Source organism: Somniosus microcephalus, unplaced genomic scaffold, assembly GCF_052327205.1.
Source record: "Somniosus microcephalus isolate GS21.2 unplaced genomic scaffold, FLI_Smic_1.0 scaffold649, whole genome shotgun sequence".
In the NCBI taxonomy this organism is placed as follows: domain Eukaryota; kingdom Metazoa; phylum Chordata; class Chondrichthyes; order Squaliformes; family Somniosidae; genus Somniosus; species Somniosus microcephalus.
In genome coordinates, this window is record NW_028225836.1 from 31443 (window position 1) to 47246 (window position 15804).

Consider the following 15804-nt stretch of genomic DNA (forward strand, 5'->3'; position numbering starts at 1 on the left):
TTCTGTGCGACACAGGGGCCCAGCACAGCATCACCCCCGCCTCCGCCCTCGAGATCCAACGCGGCACACGGGGTATCACACTGGCTGCAGCCAACGGCTCTGAAATCCGCACATATGGCACCCGCATGGTCACGCTCGACCTCGCGGGCCGCCGCTACCGCTGGGAGTTCCTGACAGCCAAGGTCCTCTGCCCACTCATTGGCGCCGACTTCCTACGCGCCCACGGCCCCCTTGTCGACATTCCGAGGCACCGCCTCGTCGACATCAACACTATGGCCCCCATCCCCGGCGCCTTTACCCCGGCCCGTTCGGCCGGCCCGACGACCTACTGCCTCGCCAGAGCCACGGACGACTACTCGGCACTCCTAGCTGAGTTTCCCGCCCTCACTAACCCGACCTTTTCGGCCAAAGCCGCCAAGCACGGTGTGGAACACTATATCCCCACCACCGGCCCCCCAGTTTCTGCCCACGCCCGCAGACTCAACCCGGCCAAGCTGGAAATCGCGCGGGCCGAGTTTAACAACATGGAACAACTCGGCATCATCCGCCGCTCCAGCAGCCCTTGGGCCTCGCCCCTCCACATCGCCCCCAAGCCCGGCGGAGGCTGGTGCCCTTGCGGGGACTACCGCCGCCTCAACGACGCCACCACCCCCGATCGGTACCCAGTGCCACACATCCAGGACTTCTCGGCCCGACTGGCCGGACGAACCGTCTTTTCCAAAGTCGACCTGGTGCGCGGTTACCACCAAGTCCCCGTACACCCCGCAGACATCCCCAAAATGGCCGTCATCACCCCATTCGGCCTGTTCGAGTTCCTGAGGATGCCCTTCGGCCTCAAGAATGCAGCACAGGCTTTCCAGCGCCTTATGGACTCAGTCCTCCGGGACCTGAACTTCCTATTCGTCTATCTGGACGACATTCTCGTGGCCAGCTCCTCCAAACAGGAACACCTCGAACACCTTCGCATCCTGTTCGGGCGCCTAGCCCAACACGGGCTCATCCTCAGCCCGGCGAAGTGCCAATTCGGCCTAACCGAGATCGATTTTCTCGGTCACCACATCACCCCTGCTGGGGCCGTCCCCCTGCCCAACAAGGTGCAGGCCGTCCAGCAATTCCCCCGCCCCACAACCATCAAGGGTCTCCAGGAGTTCCTCGGGATGGTGAACTTCTACAACAGGTTCATCCCCAGAGCCGCAGCCCTTATGAAGCCCCTATACGACTCCCTCCGAGGAAAATCTGGCAAGATGGACGTAGCCTGGACCACTGACACGGCAGCCGCCTTCGACGCCACCAAAAATGCGCTCGCCGACGCCACTCTGCTCGCGCACCCGAGGGCCGATGCCTGGGTCGCGCTCACCACCGACGCCTCCGACCACGCGGTCGGGGCCGTGTTCGAGCAGTGGGTCAATGGCGCGTGGCAGCCACTTGCCTTCTACAGCCGCCAACTGCGCCCCCCGGAGGTCAAATACTCCACTTTCGACCGCGAGCTTCTCGCACTCCACCTGTCGGTCCGCCATTTCAGGTTCCTCCTGGAAGGCCGCCCCTTCACCGCGTATGTGGACCACAAGCCACTCACATACGCGATGGCCAAGCACACCGAACCCTGGTCCGCTAGGCAGCAACGCCAGCTCGCGGCCGTCTCCGAGTTTACTACGGACATTCAGCACGTCTCCGGTAGAGACAACGTGGTCGCCGACTGCCTTTCCCGTCCCGCCGTCTGTGCGAATCACCTCGCGGTCGACTACGCACAACTAGCAGCGGCCCAGCTCACGGACCCAGACCTCCTCTCGGCGGCTACCAGCCTGCCAGGGCTACGCCTAGCCAAGGTCGCGCACGGGCCCGAAGCCACGGCAGTCACGTGCGACGTCTCACTCGGCCAACCCAGGCCGGTCGTCCCTGAGACCTGGCGCCGCCGCGTCTTCGACGCGCTCCACGGGCTCTCTCACCCGGGTTCCCGCGCATCCGTCAAACTCCTCTCCAAGCGCTTCGTCTGGCGCGGCCTTAGCAGAGATGTTCGGACTTGGGCCACCTCCTGCCTCGCCTGCCAACGGGCTAAGGTACAGCTGCACACCAAAGCACCCCTGGGAGACTTCGAGGTACCCAGCCGCCGCTTCGACCACGTACACGTCGACATCGTCGGTCCCCTGCCGCCATCGCAAGGCCAAACTTATCTCCTCACGATGGTCGACCGCTACACACGCTGGCCTGAGGCAGTGCCGCTGACCTCCACCACCACAGCCGACATCGCCAGGGCGTTCGTTAACACCTGGGTTGCGAGGTTCGGCGTACCGGCCGACATAACCTCCGACAGAGGCGCCCAGTTCACCTCCGAACTCTGGACGGCCACAGCACGCAACCTCGGGGTGACGCTCCACCGCACCACGGCGTACCACCCGCAGGCCAACGGACTTTGTGAACGCTTCCACAGGTCACTCAAGGCCTCACTCCGCGCCGGCCTGCAGGACAGTACCTGGACTGACCGCCTACCGTGGGTGCTACTCGGCCTACGCACCGCGGTCAAGGAAGACCTCCAGTCCTCGGCAGCGGAGTTAGTCTACGGACAACCGCTGCGCGTCCCAGGCGAATTCCTTCCGGAGCCTACCAAGTCTTGGTCGGCCGAACAGCAGCGGCTCGACTCTTTCTCTTCCGCTCAGCAGTTCGCCCCACTTCCGGTCAACCGACACGGCGAACTCACACCTCACGTCCCGCCAAATTTACAGCAGGCGCGCTTCGTCTTCGTGCGACACGACGCGCACCGCGGGCCCCTGCGACCCCCGTACGACGGTCCGTACGAGGTACTACAAACCGGGGACAAGGTATTCAAGCTGCGACTCGGCGACAGGGTCGAGACAGTCTCCATCGACCGGCTCAAACCAGCACACACAGAACCAGGGGAACAGGTCCCCGTGGCCCAGCCTCCAGCCAGAGGCCGTCCCCCCGGCAAGCCAGCACAGCCGGCGGCGAACCGCCCGACCCAACCAACCAGACCGGCGACCGCTCAGAGCCGCTGCGGCAGAACCATTAGACCACCGTCACGACTCGTCCACTCCTCCTAAGCGGATTCTGGGGGGAGCTCTGTGGCGACACGCCACCACTGGACATAATCCGCTCACGGCAGCACAGACAGTCAAAGCAGAAGCCCCCAGCCGGGGGCCCTTTCCTCCAGCAACTTGTTTCCCGCAGGGACAGGCTGCCGGGAGCACTTCCTGTCTGGGAAGTATTTAAGTGGATGTGCGGGCTTTTCTAGTTCCTGTTTGCCATGTGGTCAGAATAAAGCAGTTGTGTTTTCAATAGCTCTGTCTCGACTCCAACGTTTGCCGCGGTATCTCAACAACTGTTATGTTAGTGATCTCTTGTCTCTCTGTAATGGGGACTGTGATGTTAGTGATCTCTTGTCTCTGTGTAATGGGGACTGTGATGTTATGAACTGCTCACTCTTCCTATATCTCTCATAATGTAGCCTTTATTCCACACAGGAGCAGGTTGGACTGTGATGCAAAGAAGTGGAGGTGAGTTTATTACACTGAGAGTAATGTTCATGAAGTAGCAGGTCTCTGCAATGCATTAAAGCACTGTGCCAGTGTAGAGGGAGCTTTACTCTGTATCTAACCCGTGCTGTACCTGCCCTGGGAGTGTTTGATGGGCCAGTGTAGAGGGAGCTTTACTCTGTATCTAACCCGTGCTGTACCTGCCCTGGGAGTGTTTGATGGGGACAGTGTAGAGGGAGCTTTACTCTGTATCTAATCCGTGCTGTACCTGCCCTGGGAGTGTTTGATGGGAGAGTGTAGAGGGAGCTTTACTCTGTATCTAACCCGTGCTGTACCTGCCCTGGGAGTGTTTTATGGGACAGTGTAGAGGGAGCTTTACTCTGTATGTAACGCGTGCTGTACCTGTTCTGGGAGTGTTTGATGGGACAGTGTAGAGGGAGCTTTACTCTGTATCGAACCCGTGCTGTACCTGCCCTGGGAGTGTTTGATGGCACAGTGTAGAGGGAGCTTTACTCTGTATCTAACCCGTGCTGTAGCTGCCCTGGGAGTGTTTAATGGGACAGTGTAGAGGGAGCTTTACTCTGTATCTAACCCTGTGCTGTACCTGCCCTGGGAGTGTTTGATGGGACATGGTAGAGGGAGCTTTACTCTGTATCTAACCCGTGCTGTACCTGCCCTGGGAGTGTTTGATGGGCCAGTGTAGAGGGAGCTTTACTCTGTATCTAACCCGTGCTGTACCTGCCCTGGGAGTGTTTGATGGGGACAGTGTAGAGGGAGCTTTACTCTGTATCTAATCCATGCTGTACCTGCCCTGGGAGTGTTTGATGGGACATGGTAGAGGGAGCTTTACTCTGTATCTAACCCGTGCTGTACCTGCCCTGGGAGTGTTTGATGGGCCAGTGTAGAGGGAGCTTTACTCTGTATCTAACCCGTGCTGTACCTGCCCTGGGAGTGTTTGATGGGGACAGTGTAGAGGGAGCTTTACTCTGTATCTAATCCATGCTGTACCTGCCCTGGGAGTGTTTGATGGGACAGTGTAGAGGGAGCTTTACTCTGTATCTAACCCGTGCTCTTCCTGCCCTGGGAGTGTTTGTTGGGACAGTGTAGAGGGAGCTTTACTCTGTATCTAACCCGTGCTGTACCTGCCCTGGGAGTGTTTGACGGGACAGTGCAGAGGGAGCTTTACTCTGTATCTAATCCGTGCTGTACCTGCCCTGGGAGTGTGTGATGGGACAGTGTAGAGGGAGCTTTACTCTGTATCTAACCCGTGCTGTACCTGCCCTGGGAGTGTTTGATGGGCCAGTGTAGAGGGAGCTTTACTCTGTATCTAACCCGTGCTGTACCTGCCCTGGGAGTGTTTGATGGGACAGTGTAGAGGGAGCTTTACTCTGTATCTAACCCGTGCTGTACCTGCCCTGAGAGTGTTTCATGGGACAGTGGAGAGGGAGCTTTACTCTGTATCTAACCCGTACTGTACCTGCCCTGGGAGTGTTTGATGGGACAGTGTAGAGGGAGCTTTACTCTAACTCTAACCCGTGCTGGACCTGCCCTGAGTGTGTTTGATGGGACAGTGTAGAGGGAGCTTTACTCTGTATCTAACCCGTGTTGTACCTGCCCTGGGAGTGTTTGATGGGACAGTGTAGAGGGAGCTTTACTCTGTATCTAACCCGTGCTGTACCTGCCATGGGAGTGTTTCATGGTACAGTGTAGAGGGAGCTTTACTCTGTATCTAACCCGTGCTCTTCCTGCCCTGGGAGTGTTTGATGGGACAGTGTAGAGGGAGCTTTACTCTAAATCTAACCCGTGCTGTACCTGTTCTGGGAGTGTTTCATGAGACAGTGTAGAGGGAGCTTCACTCTGTATCTAACCCGTGCTGTACCTGCCCTGGGAGTGTTTAATGGGACAGTGTAGAGGGAGCGTTACTCTGCATCTAGTGCATGCTGTACCTGCCCTGGGAGTGTTTGATGGGACAGTGTAGAGGGAGCTTTACTCTGTATCTAACCCGTGCTGTACCTGCCCTGGGAGTGTTTGATGGGACAGTGTAGAGGGAGCTTTACTCTATCTAACCCGTGCTGTACCTGCCCTGGGAGTGTTTAATGGAACAGTGTAGAGGGAGCTTTACTCTGTATCTAATCCATGCTGTACCTGCCCTGGGAGTGTTTGATGGGACAGTGTAGAGGGAGCTTTACTCTGTATCTAACCCGTGCTGTACCTGCCCAGGGAGTGTTTGATGGGCCAGTGTAGAGGGAGCTTTACTCTGTATCTAACCCGTGCTGTACCTGCCCTGGGAGTGTTTGATGGGACAGTGTAGAGGGAGCTTTACTCTGTATCTAACCTGTGCTCTCCTTGCCCCGGGAGTGTTTGATGGGACAGTGTAGAGGGAGCTTTACTCTGTATCTAACCCGTGCTGTACCTGCCCCATGAGTGTTTGATGGGACAGTGTAGAGGGAGCTTTACTCTGTATCTAACCCGTGCTGTACCTGCCCTGGGAGTGTTTGCTGGGACAGTGTAGAGGGAGCTTTACTCTGTATCTAACCCGTGCTGTACCTGCCCTGGGAGTGTTTGATGGGACAGTGTAGAGGGAGCTTTACTCTGTATCTAACCCGTGCTGTATCTGCCCTGGGAGTGTTTGATGGGCCAGTGTAGAGGGAGCTTTACTCTGTATCTAACCCGTGCTGTACCTGCCCTGGGAGTGTTTAATGGGACAGTGTAGAGGGAGCGTTACTCTGTATCTAACGCATGCTGTACCTGGCCTGGGAGCTTTACTCTGTATCTAACCCGTGCTGTACCTGCCCTGGGAGTGGTTGATGGGGACAGTGTAGAGGGAGCTTTACTCTGTATCTAACCCATGCTGTACCTGCCCTGGGAGTGTTTGATGGACCAGTGTAGAGGGAGCTTTACTCTGTATCTAATCCGTGCTGTACCTGCCCTGGGAGTGTGTGATGGGACAGTGTAGAGGGAGCTTTACTCTGTATCTAACCTGTGCTCTCCTTGCCCCGGGAGTGTTTGATGGGACAGTGTAGAGGGAGCTTTACTCTGTATCTAACCCGTGCTGTACCTGCCCTGGGAGTGTTTAATGGGACAGTGTAGAGGGAGCTTTACTCTGTATCTAACCCATCCTGTACCTGCCCTGGGAGTGTTTGATGGGACAGTGTAGAGGGAGCTTTACTCTGTATCTAACCCGTGCTGTACCTGCCCTGGGAGTGGTTGATGGGGACAGTGTAGAGGGAGTTTTACTCTATCTAACCCATGCTGTTCCTGCCCTGGGAGTGTTTGATGGGACAGTGTAGAGGGAGCTTTACTCTGTATCTAACCCGTGCTGTACCTGCCCTGGGAGTGTTTGATGGGACAGTGTAGAGGGAGCTTTACTCTGTATCTAACCCGTGCTGTTCCTGCCCTGGGAGTGTTTGATGGGACAGTGCAGAGGGAGCTTTACTCTAAATCTAACCCGTGCTGTACCTGCCCTGGGAGTGTTTGATGGGCCAGTGTAGAGGGAGCTTTACTCTGTATCTAACCCGTGCTGTACCTGCCCTGGGAGTGTTTGATGGGACAGTGTCGAGGGAGCTTTACTCTGTATCTAACACATGCTGTACCTGCCCTGGGAGTGGTTGATGGGGACAGTGCAGAGGGAGCTTTACTCTATCTAACCCGTGCTGTACCTGCCCTGGGAGTGGTTGATGGGGACAGTGTAGAGGGAGCTTTACTCTGTATCTAACCCATGCTGTTCCTGCCCCGGGAGTGTTTGATGGGACAGTGTAGAGGGAGCTTTACTCTGTATCTCACCCGTGCTGTACCTGCCCCGGGAGTGTTTGATGGGACAGTGTAGAGGGAGCTTTACTCTGTATCTAACCCGTGCTGTACCTGCCCTGGGAGTGTTTGATGGGCTAGTGTAGAGGGAGCGTTACTCTGTATCTAACGCATGCTGTACCTGCCCTGTGAGCTTTACTCTGTATCTAACCCGTGCTCTCCTTGCCCCGGGACTGTTTGATGGGCCAGTGTAGAGGGAGCTTTACTCTGTATCTAACCCGTGCTGTACCTGCCCTGGGAGTGTTTGATGGGACAGTGTAGAGGGAGCTTTACTCTGTATCTAACCCGTGCTGTACCTGCCCTGGGAGTGTTTGATGGGCCAGTGTAGAGGGAGCTTTACTCTGTATCTAACCCGTGCTGTACCTGCCCTGGGAGTGTTTGATGGGACAGTGCAGAGGGTGATTTACTCTGTATCTAACCTGTGCTGTACCTGTTCTGGGAGTGTTTGATGGGACAGTGTCGAGGGAGCTTTACTCTGTATCTAACCCATGCTGTACCTGCCCTGGGAGCTTTACTCTGTATCTAACCCGTGCTGTACCTGCCTTGGGAGTGTTTGATGGGCCAGTGCAGAGGGAGCTTTACTCTGTATCTAACCCGTGCTGTACCTGCCCTGAGAGTGTTGATGGGACAGTGTAGAGGGAGCTTTACTCAGTATCTAACCCGTGTTGTACCTGCCCTGGGAGTGTTTCATGGGACAGTGTAGAGGGAGCTTTACTCTGTATCTAACCCGTGCTCTTCCTGCCCTGGGTGTGTTTGATGGGCCAGTGTAGAGGGAGCTTTACTCTGTATCTAACCCATGCTGTACCTGTTCTGGGAGTGTTTGATGGGACAGTGTAGAGGGAGCTTTACTCTGTATCTAACCCATGCTGTACCTGCCCTGGGAGTGTGTGATGGGACAGTGTAGAGGGAGCTTTACTCTGTATCTAATCCGTGCTGTACCTGCCCTGGGAGTGTTTGATGGGACAGTGTCGAGGGAGCTTTACTCTGTATCTAACACATGCTGTACCTGCCCTGGGAGTGTTTGACGGGACAGTGTAGAGGGAGCTTTACTCTGTATCTAACCCGTGCTGTACCTGCCCTGGGAGTGGTTGATGGGGACAGTGCAGAGGGAGCTTTACTCTATCTAACCCGTGCTGGACCTGCCCTGGGAGTGGTTGATGGGGACAGTGTAGAGGGAGCTTTACTCTGTATCTAACCCATGCTGTTCCTGCCCTGGGAGTGTTTGATGGGACAGTGTAGAGGGAGCTTTACTCTGTATCTCACCCGTGCAGTCCCTGCCCCGGGAGTGTTTGATGGGACAGTGTAGAGGGAGCTTTACTCTGTATCTAACCCGTGCTGTACCTGCCCTGGGAGTGTTTGATGGGCCAGTGTAGAGGTAGCGTTACTCTGTATCTAACGCATGCTGTACCTGCCCTGTGAGCTTTGCTCTGTATCTAACCCGTGCTCTCCTTGCCCCGGGACTGTTTGATGGGCCAGTGTAGAGGGAGCTTTACTCTGTATCTAACCCGTGCTGTACCTGCCCTGGGAGTGTTTGATGGGACAGTGTAGAGGGAGCTTTACTCTGTATCTAACCCGTGCTGTACCTGCCCTGGGAGTGTTTAATGGGACAGTGTAGAGGGAGCGTTACTCTGTATCTAACGCATGCTGTACCTGGCCTGGGAGCTTTACTCTGTATCTAACCCGTGCTGTACCTGCCCTGGGAGTGGTTGATGGGGACAGTGTAGAGGGAGCTTTACTCTGTATCTAACCCATGCTGTACCTGCCCTGGGAGTGTTTGATGGACCAGTGTAGAGGGAGCTTTACTCTGTATCTAATCCGTGCTGTACCTGCCCTGGGAGTGTGTGATGGGACAGTGTAGAGGGAGCTTTACTCTGTATCTAACCTGTGCTCTCCTTGCCCCGGGAGTGTTTGATGGGACAGTGTAGAGGGAGCTTTACTCTGTATCTAACCCGTGCTGTACCTGCCCTGGGAGTGTTTAATGGGACAGTGTAGAGGGAGCTTTACTCTGTATCTAACCCATCCTGTACCTGCCCTGGGAGTGTTTGATGGGACAGTGTAGAGGGAGCTTTACTCTGTATCTAACCCGTGCTGTACCTGCCCTGGGAGTGGTTGATGGGGACAGTGTAGAGGGAGTTTTACTCTATCTAACCCATGCTGTTCCTGCCCTGGGAGTGTTTGATGGGACAGTGTAGAGGGAGCTTTACTCTGTATCTAACCCGTGCTGTACCTGCCCTGGGAGTGTTTGATGGGACAGTGTAGAGGGAGCTTTACTCTGTATCTAACCCGTGCTGTTCCTGCCCTGGGAGTGTTTGATGGGACAGTGCAGAGGGAGCTTTACTCTAAATCTAACCCGTGCTGTACCTGCCCTGGGAGTGTTTGATGGGCCAGTGTAGAGGGAGCTTTACTCTGTATCTAACCCGTGCTGTACCTGCCCTGGGAGTGTTTGATGGGACAGTGTCGAGGGAGCTTTACTCTGTATCTAACACATGCTGTACCTGCCCTGGGAGTGTTTGACGGGACAGTGTAGAGGGAGCTTTACTCTGTATCTAACCGGTGCTGTACCTGCCCTGGGAGCGTTTGATGGGGACAGTGTAGAAGGAGCTTTACTCTGTATCTAACCCGTGCTGTACCTGCCCCGGGAGTGTTTGATGGGACGGTGTAGTGGGAGCTTTACCCTGTATCTCACCCGTGCTGTACCTGCCCCGGGAGTGTTTGATGGGACAGTGTAGAGGGAGCTTTACTCGGTATCTAACCCGTGCTGTACCTGCCCTGGGAGTGTTTCATGGGACAGTGTAGAGGGAGCTTTACTCCGTATCTAACCCGTGCTCTTCCTGCCCTGGGAGTGTTTGATGGGCCAGTGCAGAGGGAGCTTTGCTCTGTATCTAACCTGTGCTGTACCTGCCCTGGGAGTGTTTGATGGGACAGTGCAGAGGGTGATTTACTCTATCTAACCCGTGCTGTACCTGCCCTGGTAGTGTTTGATACATTGTAGAGGGAGCTTTACTCTGTATCTAACCCGTGCTGTACCTGCCCTGGGAGTGTTTGATGGCAGTGTAGAGGGAGCTTTACTCTGTATCTAACCCGTGCTGTACCTGCCCTGAGTGTTGATGGGACAGTGTAGAGGGAGCTTTACTCAGTATCTAACCCGTGTTGTACCTGCCCTGGGAGTGTTTCATGGGACAGTGTAGAGGGAGCTTTACTCTGTATCTAACCCGTGCTGTTCCTGCCCTGGGAGTGTTTGATCGGACAGTGTAGAGGGAGCTTTACTCTGTATCTAACCCGTGCTGTCCCTGCCCTGGGAGTGTTTGATGGGGATAGTGTAGAGGGAGCTTTACTCTGTATCTAACCCGTGCTGTACCTGCCCTGGGAGTGTTTGATGGGACAGTGTAGAGGGAGCTTTACTCTGTATCGAACCCGTGCTGTACCTGCCCCGGGAGTGTTTGATGGGACAGTGTAGAGAGAGCTTTACTCTGTATCTAACCCGTGCTGTACCTGCCCTGGGAGTGTTTGATGGGACAGTGTAGAGGGAGCTTTACTCTGTATCTAACCCGTGCTGTACCTGCCCTGGGAGTGTTTGATGGGACAGTGTAGAGGGAGCTTCACTCTGTATCTAACCCGTGCTGTACCTGCCCTGGGAGTGTTTGATGGGACAGTGCAGAGGGTGATTTACTCTGTATCTAACCTGTGCTGTACCTGTTCTGGGAGTGTTTGATGGGACAGTGTAGAGGGAGCTTTACTCTGTATCTAACCCATGCTGTACCTGCCCTGGGAGCTTTACTCTGTATCTAACCCGTGCTGTACCTGCCCTGTGAGTGTTTGATGGGCCAGTGCAGAGGGAGCTTTACTCTGTATCTAATCCATTCTGTTCCTGCCCTGGGAGTGTTTCATGGGACAGTGTCGAGGGAGCTTTACTCTGTATCTAACCCGTGCTGTTCCTGCCCTGGGAGTGTTTGATGGGACAGTGTAGAGGGAGCTTTACTCTGTATCTAACCCATGCTGTACCTGCCCTGGGAGTGTTTGATGGGCCAGTGTAGAGGGAGCTTTACTCTGTATCTAACCCGTGCTGTACCTGCCCTGGGAGTGTTTGATACATTGTAGAGGGAGCTTTACTCTGTATCTGACCCGTGCTGTACCTGCCCTGGGAGTGTTTGATGGCACAGTGTAGAGGGAGCTTTACTCTGTATCTAACCCGTGCTGTACCTGCCCTGGGAGTGTTTGATGGGCCAGTGTAGAGGGAGCTTTACTCTGTAACTAACCTGTGCTGTACCTGCCCTGGGAGTGTTTGATGGGACAGTGTAGAGGGAGCTTTACTCTGTATCTAACCCGTGCTGTTCCTGCCCTGGAAGTGTTTGATGGAACAGTGTCGAGGGAGCTTTACTCTGTATCTAACCCGTGCTGTACCTGCCCTGGAAGTGTTTGATGGGACAGTTTAGAGGGAGCTTTACTCTGTATCTAACCCGTGCTCTTCCTGCCCTGGGAGTGTTTGATGGGCCAGTGCAGAGGGAGCTTTGCTCTGTATCTAACCCGTCCTGTACCTGCCCTGGGAGTGTTTGATGGGACAGTGCAGAGGGTGATTTACTCTGTATCTAACCTGTGCTGTACCTGTTCTGGGAGTGTTTGATGGGACAGTGTAGAGGGAGCTTTACTCTATCTAACCCGTGCTGTACCTGCCCTGGTAGTGTTTGATACATTGTAGAGGGAGCTTTACTCTGTATCTAACCCGTGCTGTACCTGCCCTGAGTGTTGATGGGACAGTGTAGAGGGAGCTTTACTCTGTATCTAACCCGTGCTGTTCCTGCCCTGGGAGTGTTTGATCGGACAGTGTCGAGGGAGCTTTACTCTGTATCTAACCCCGTGCTGTCCCTGCCCTGGGAGTGTTTGATCGGACAGTGTAGAGGGAGCTTTACTCTGTATCTAACCCGTGCTGTACCTGCCCTGGGAGTGCTTGATGGGGATAGTGTAGAGGAAGCTTTACTCTGTATCTAACCCATGCTGTTCCTGCCCTGGGAGTGTTTGATGGGACAGTGCAGAGGGAGCTTTACTCTAAATCTAACCCGTGCTGTACCTGCCCTGGAAGTGTTTGATGGGCCAGTGCAGAGGGAGCTTTACTCTGTATCTAACCCGTGCTGTACCTGCCCTGGGAGTGTTTGATGGCACAGTGTAGAGGGAGCTTTACTCTTTATCTAATCCGTGCTGTTCCTGCCCTGGGAGTGTTTGATGGGACAGTGTAGAGGGAGCTTTACTCTGTATCTAACCCGTGCTGTACCTGCCCTGGGAGTGTTTGATGGGACAGTGTAGAGGGAGCTTTACTCTGTATCTAACCCATGCTGTACCTGCCCTGGGAGTGTTTGATGGCACAGTGTAGAGGGAGCTTTACTCTGTATCTAACCCGTGCTGTACCTGCCCTGGGAGTGTTTCATGGGCCAGTGTCGAGGGAGCTTTACTCTGTATCTAACCCGTGCTGTACCTGTTCTGGGAGTGTTTGATGGGACAGTGTAGAGGGAGCTTTACTCTGTATCTAACCCGTGCTGTACCTGCCCTGGGAGTGTTTGATGGGACAGCGTACAGGGTGCTTTACTCTGTATCTAACCCGTGCTGTACCTGCCCTGGGTGTGTTTGATGGGACAGTGTAGAGGGAGCTTTACTCTAACTCTAACCCGTGCTGGACCTGCCCTGGAAGTGTTTGATGGGACAGTGTAGAGGGAGCTTTACTCTGTATCTAACCCATGTTGTACCTGCCCTGGAAGTGTTTGATGGGACAGTGTAGAGGGAGCTTTACTCTGTATCTAACCCGTGCTGTACCTGCCCTGGGAGTGTTTGATGGGACAGTGTAGAGGGAGCTTTACTCTATATCTAACCCGTGCTGTACCTGCCCTGGGAGTGTTTGATAGGAAATAAAAACAGAAAATGCTGGAAATACTCAGCAGGTCAGGCAGCATCTGTGGAGAGAGAAACAAAATTCATGTTTCAGGTCTGTGACCCTTCGTCAGAACTAGAAAAAGCTGGAGATTGAACAGGTTTTTAAGCAAGTGCAGGGACAGGGAAAGGGGGGAGGGGAGGAAAGAACAAAAGGGAAGGTCTGTGATAGGATGGAAAGCAGGAGAGATTAAGAGATGGTGCAAGGCAAAAGGAGATGGTAATGGGACAAGTTAAGAAACAAAAGATGGCTCTAGAAGAAGTGTAAATGGCAATGGCAGAATGAAAGACAGCTGCCATGTGGGAGAGAGAAAAAATAAATAAATAAGATAAATGGGAAAAAAAAGAATAGGGGCCGAGGTTATGATCTGAAATTGTTGAACCCTATGTTGAGTCCAGAAGGCTGTAAAGTGCCTAATCGAAAGATGAGGTGCTGTACCTCGAGCTTACGTTGAGCTTCATTGGAACAGTGTAAGAGGCCGAGGTCAGAGTGGGAGTGGGGCGGAGAATTCAAGTGACAGGCGACCGGAAGCTCAGGGTCAGCCTTACGGACTGAATGGAGGTGTTCCGCAAAGCAGTTACCCAATCTGCGTTTGGCCTCCCCAGTGTAGAGGAGACCGCATCGTGAGCAGCGAATACAGTTTATTAAATTGCAAGAAGGACAAGTTTCACCTGGAAGGAGTGTTTGGGGCCCTGGACAATGGGAAGGGTGGAGGTAAAAGGCCATGTCTTGCATCTCCTGCGCTTGCACGGGAAGGTGCCGGGCGAAGGGGAAGGGGTGTTGGGGGTGATAGAGGAATGGACCAGGGTGTCGCGAAAGGAGCGGTCCCTTCGGAATGCTGAAAGGGGAGGTGAGCGGAAGATGTGTTTGGTGGTGGGATCACACTGGAGGTGGCGGAAATGGCGGAGGTTGATCCGTTGAATGTGGAGGCTGGTGGGGTGAAAGGTGAGGACAGGGGGAACCCTATCGTGGTTCTGGGAGGGAGGGGAAGGGGTGAGAGCAGAAGTGCGGGAAATAGAACGGACACGGTCGAGGGCCGTGTCAACCACGGTAGAGGGGAATCCTCGGTTGAGGAAAAAGGAAGACATGTCAGAAGCACTGGTATGGAAGGTGGCATTGTCAGAGCAGACGCGGCGGAGACAGAGAAACTGGTAGAATGGAATAGAGTCCTTACAGGAAGCGGGGTAGGGGGAAGTGTAGTCCAGGTAGCTGTGGGAGTCACAGTCCCCACTACACAGAGACATTTCCAACATTTTCTGTTTTTATTTCAGATTTCCAGCATCCGCAGTATTTTGCTTTTGTATTAGTGTTTGATGGGACAGTGTAGAGGGAGCTTTACTCTGTATCTAACCTGTGCTGTACCTGCCCTGGGAGTGTTTGATGGGCCAGTGCAGAGGGAGCTTTACTCTGTATCTAACCCGTGCTGTACCTGCCCTGAGAGTGTTGATGGGACAGTGTAGAGGGAGCTTTACTCTAAATCTAACCCGTGCTGTACCTGCCCTGGAAGTGTTTGATGGGACAGTGTAGAGGGAGCTTTACTCTGTATCTAACCCGTGCTGTACCTGCCCTGGGAGTGTTTAATGGGACAGTGTAGAGGGAGCGTTACTCTGTATCTAACGCATGCTGTACCTGCCCTGGGAGCTTTACTCTGTATCTAACCCGTGCTGTACCTGCCCTGGGAGTGTTTGATGGGCCAGTGTAGAGGGAGCTTTACTCTGTATCTAACCCGTGCTGTACCTGCCCTGGGAGTGTTTGATACATTGTAGAGGGAGCTTTACTCTGTATCTGACCCGTGCTGTACCTGCCCTGGGAGTGTTTGATGGCACAGTGTAGAGGGAGCTTTACTCTGTATCTAACCCGTGCTGTACCTGCCCTGGGAGTGTTTGATGGGCCAGTGTAGAGGGAGCTTTACTCTGTAACTAACCTGTGCTGTACCTGCCCTGGGAGTGTTTGATGGGACAGTGTAGAGGGAGCTTTACTCTGTATCTAACCCGTGCTGTTCCTGCCCTGGAAGTGTTTGATGGAACAGTGTCGAGGGAGCTTTACTCTGTATCTAACCCGTGCTGTACCTGCCCTGGAAGTGTTTGATGGGACAGTTTAGAGGGAGCTTTACTCTGTATCTAACCCGTGCTGTACCTGCCCTGGGAGCGTTTGATGGGGACAGTGTAGAAGGAGCTTTACTCTGTATCTAACCCGTGCTGTACCTGCCCCGGGAGTGTTTGATGGGACAGTGTAGTGGGAGCTTTACCCTGTATCTCACCCGTGCTGTACCTGCCCCGGGAGTGTTTGATGGGACAGTGTAGAGGGAGCTTTACTCGGTATCTAACCCGTGCTGTACCTGCCCTGGGAGTGTTTCATGGGACAGTGTAGAGGGAGCTTTACTCCGTATCTAACCCGTGCTCTTCCTGCCCTGGGAGTGTTTGATGGGCCAGTGCAGAGGGAGCTTTGCTCTGTATCTAACCCGTCCTGTACCTGCCCTGGGAGTGTTTGATGGGACAGTGCAGAGGGTGATTTACTCTGTATCTAACCTGTGCTGTACCTGTTCTGGGAGTGTTTGATGGGACAGTGTAGAGGGAGCTTTACTCTATCTAA

General features: G+C 54.2%; 1 protein-coding gene across 4 annotated transcripts in view; it reads left to right on the top strand.

The window, feature by feature from the left end:
- The window catches only part of LOC147081223 (RUS family member 1-like), a 38362-nt gene that overhangs the window by 6499 nt on the left and 16059 nt on the right, over positions 1-15804 (top strand). For 2 of the 4 annotated variants that reach the window (XM_085980876.1, XM_085980878.1), the window contains exon 2: positions 3477-3509. In XM_085980876.1, coding sequence (XP_085837002.1) covers positions 3477-3509 — 33 coding nt within the window. Of the gene's footprint in view, positions 1-2551; positions 3342-3476; positions 3510-15804 lie in introns of those variants that run through there. The other 2 variants (XM_085980877.1, XM_085980879.1) reach the window with 2 other exon arrangements.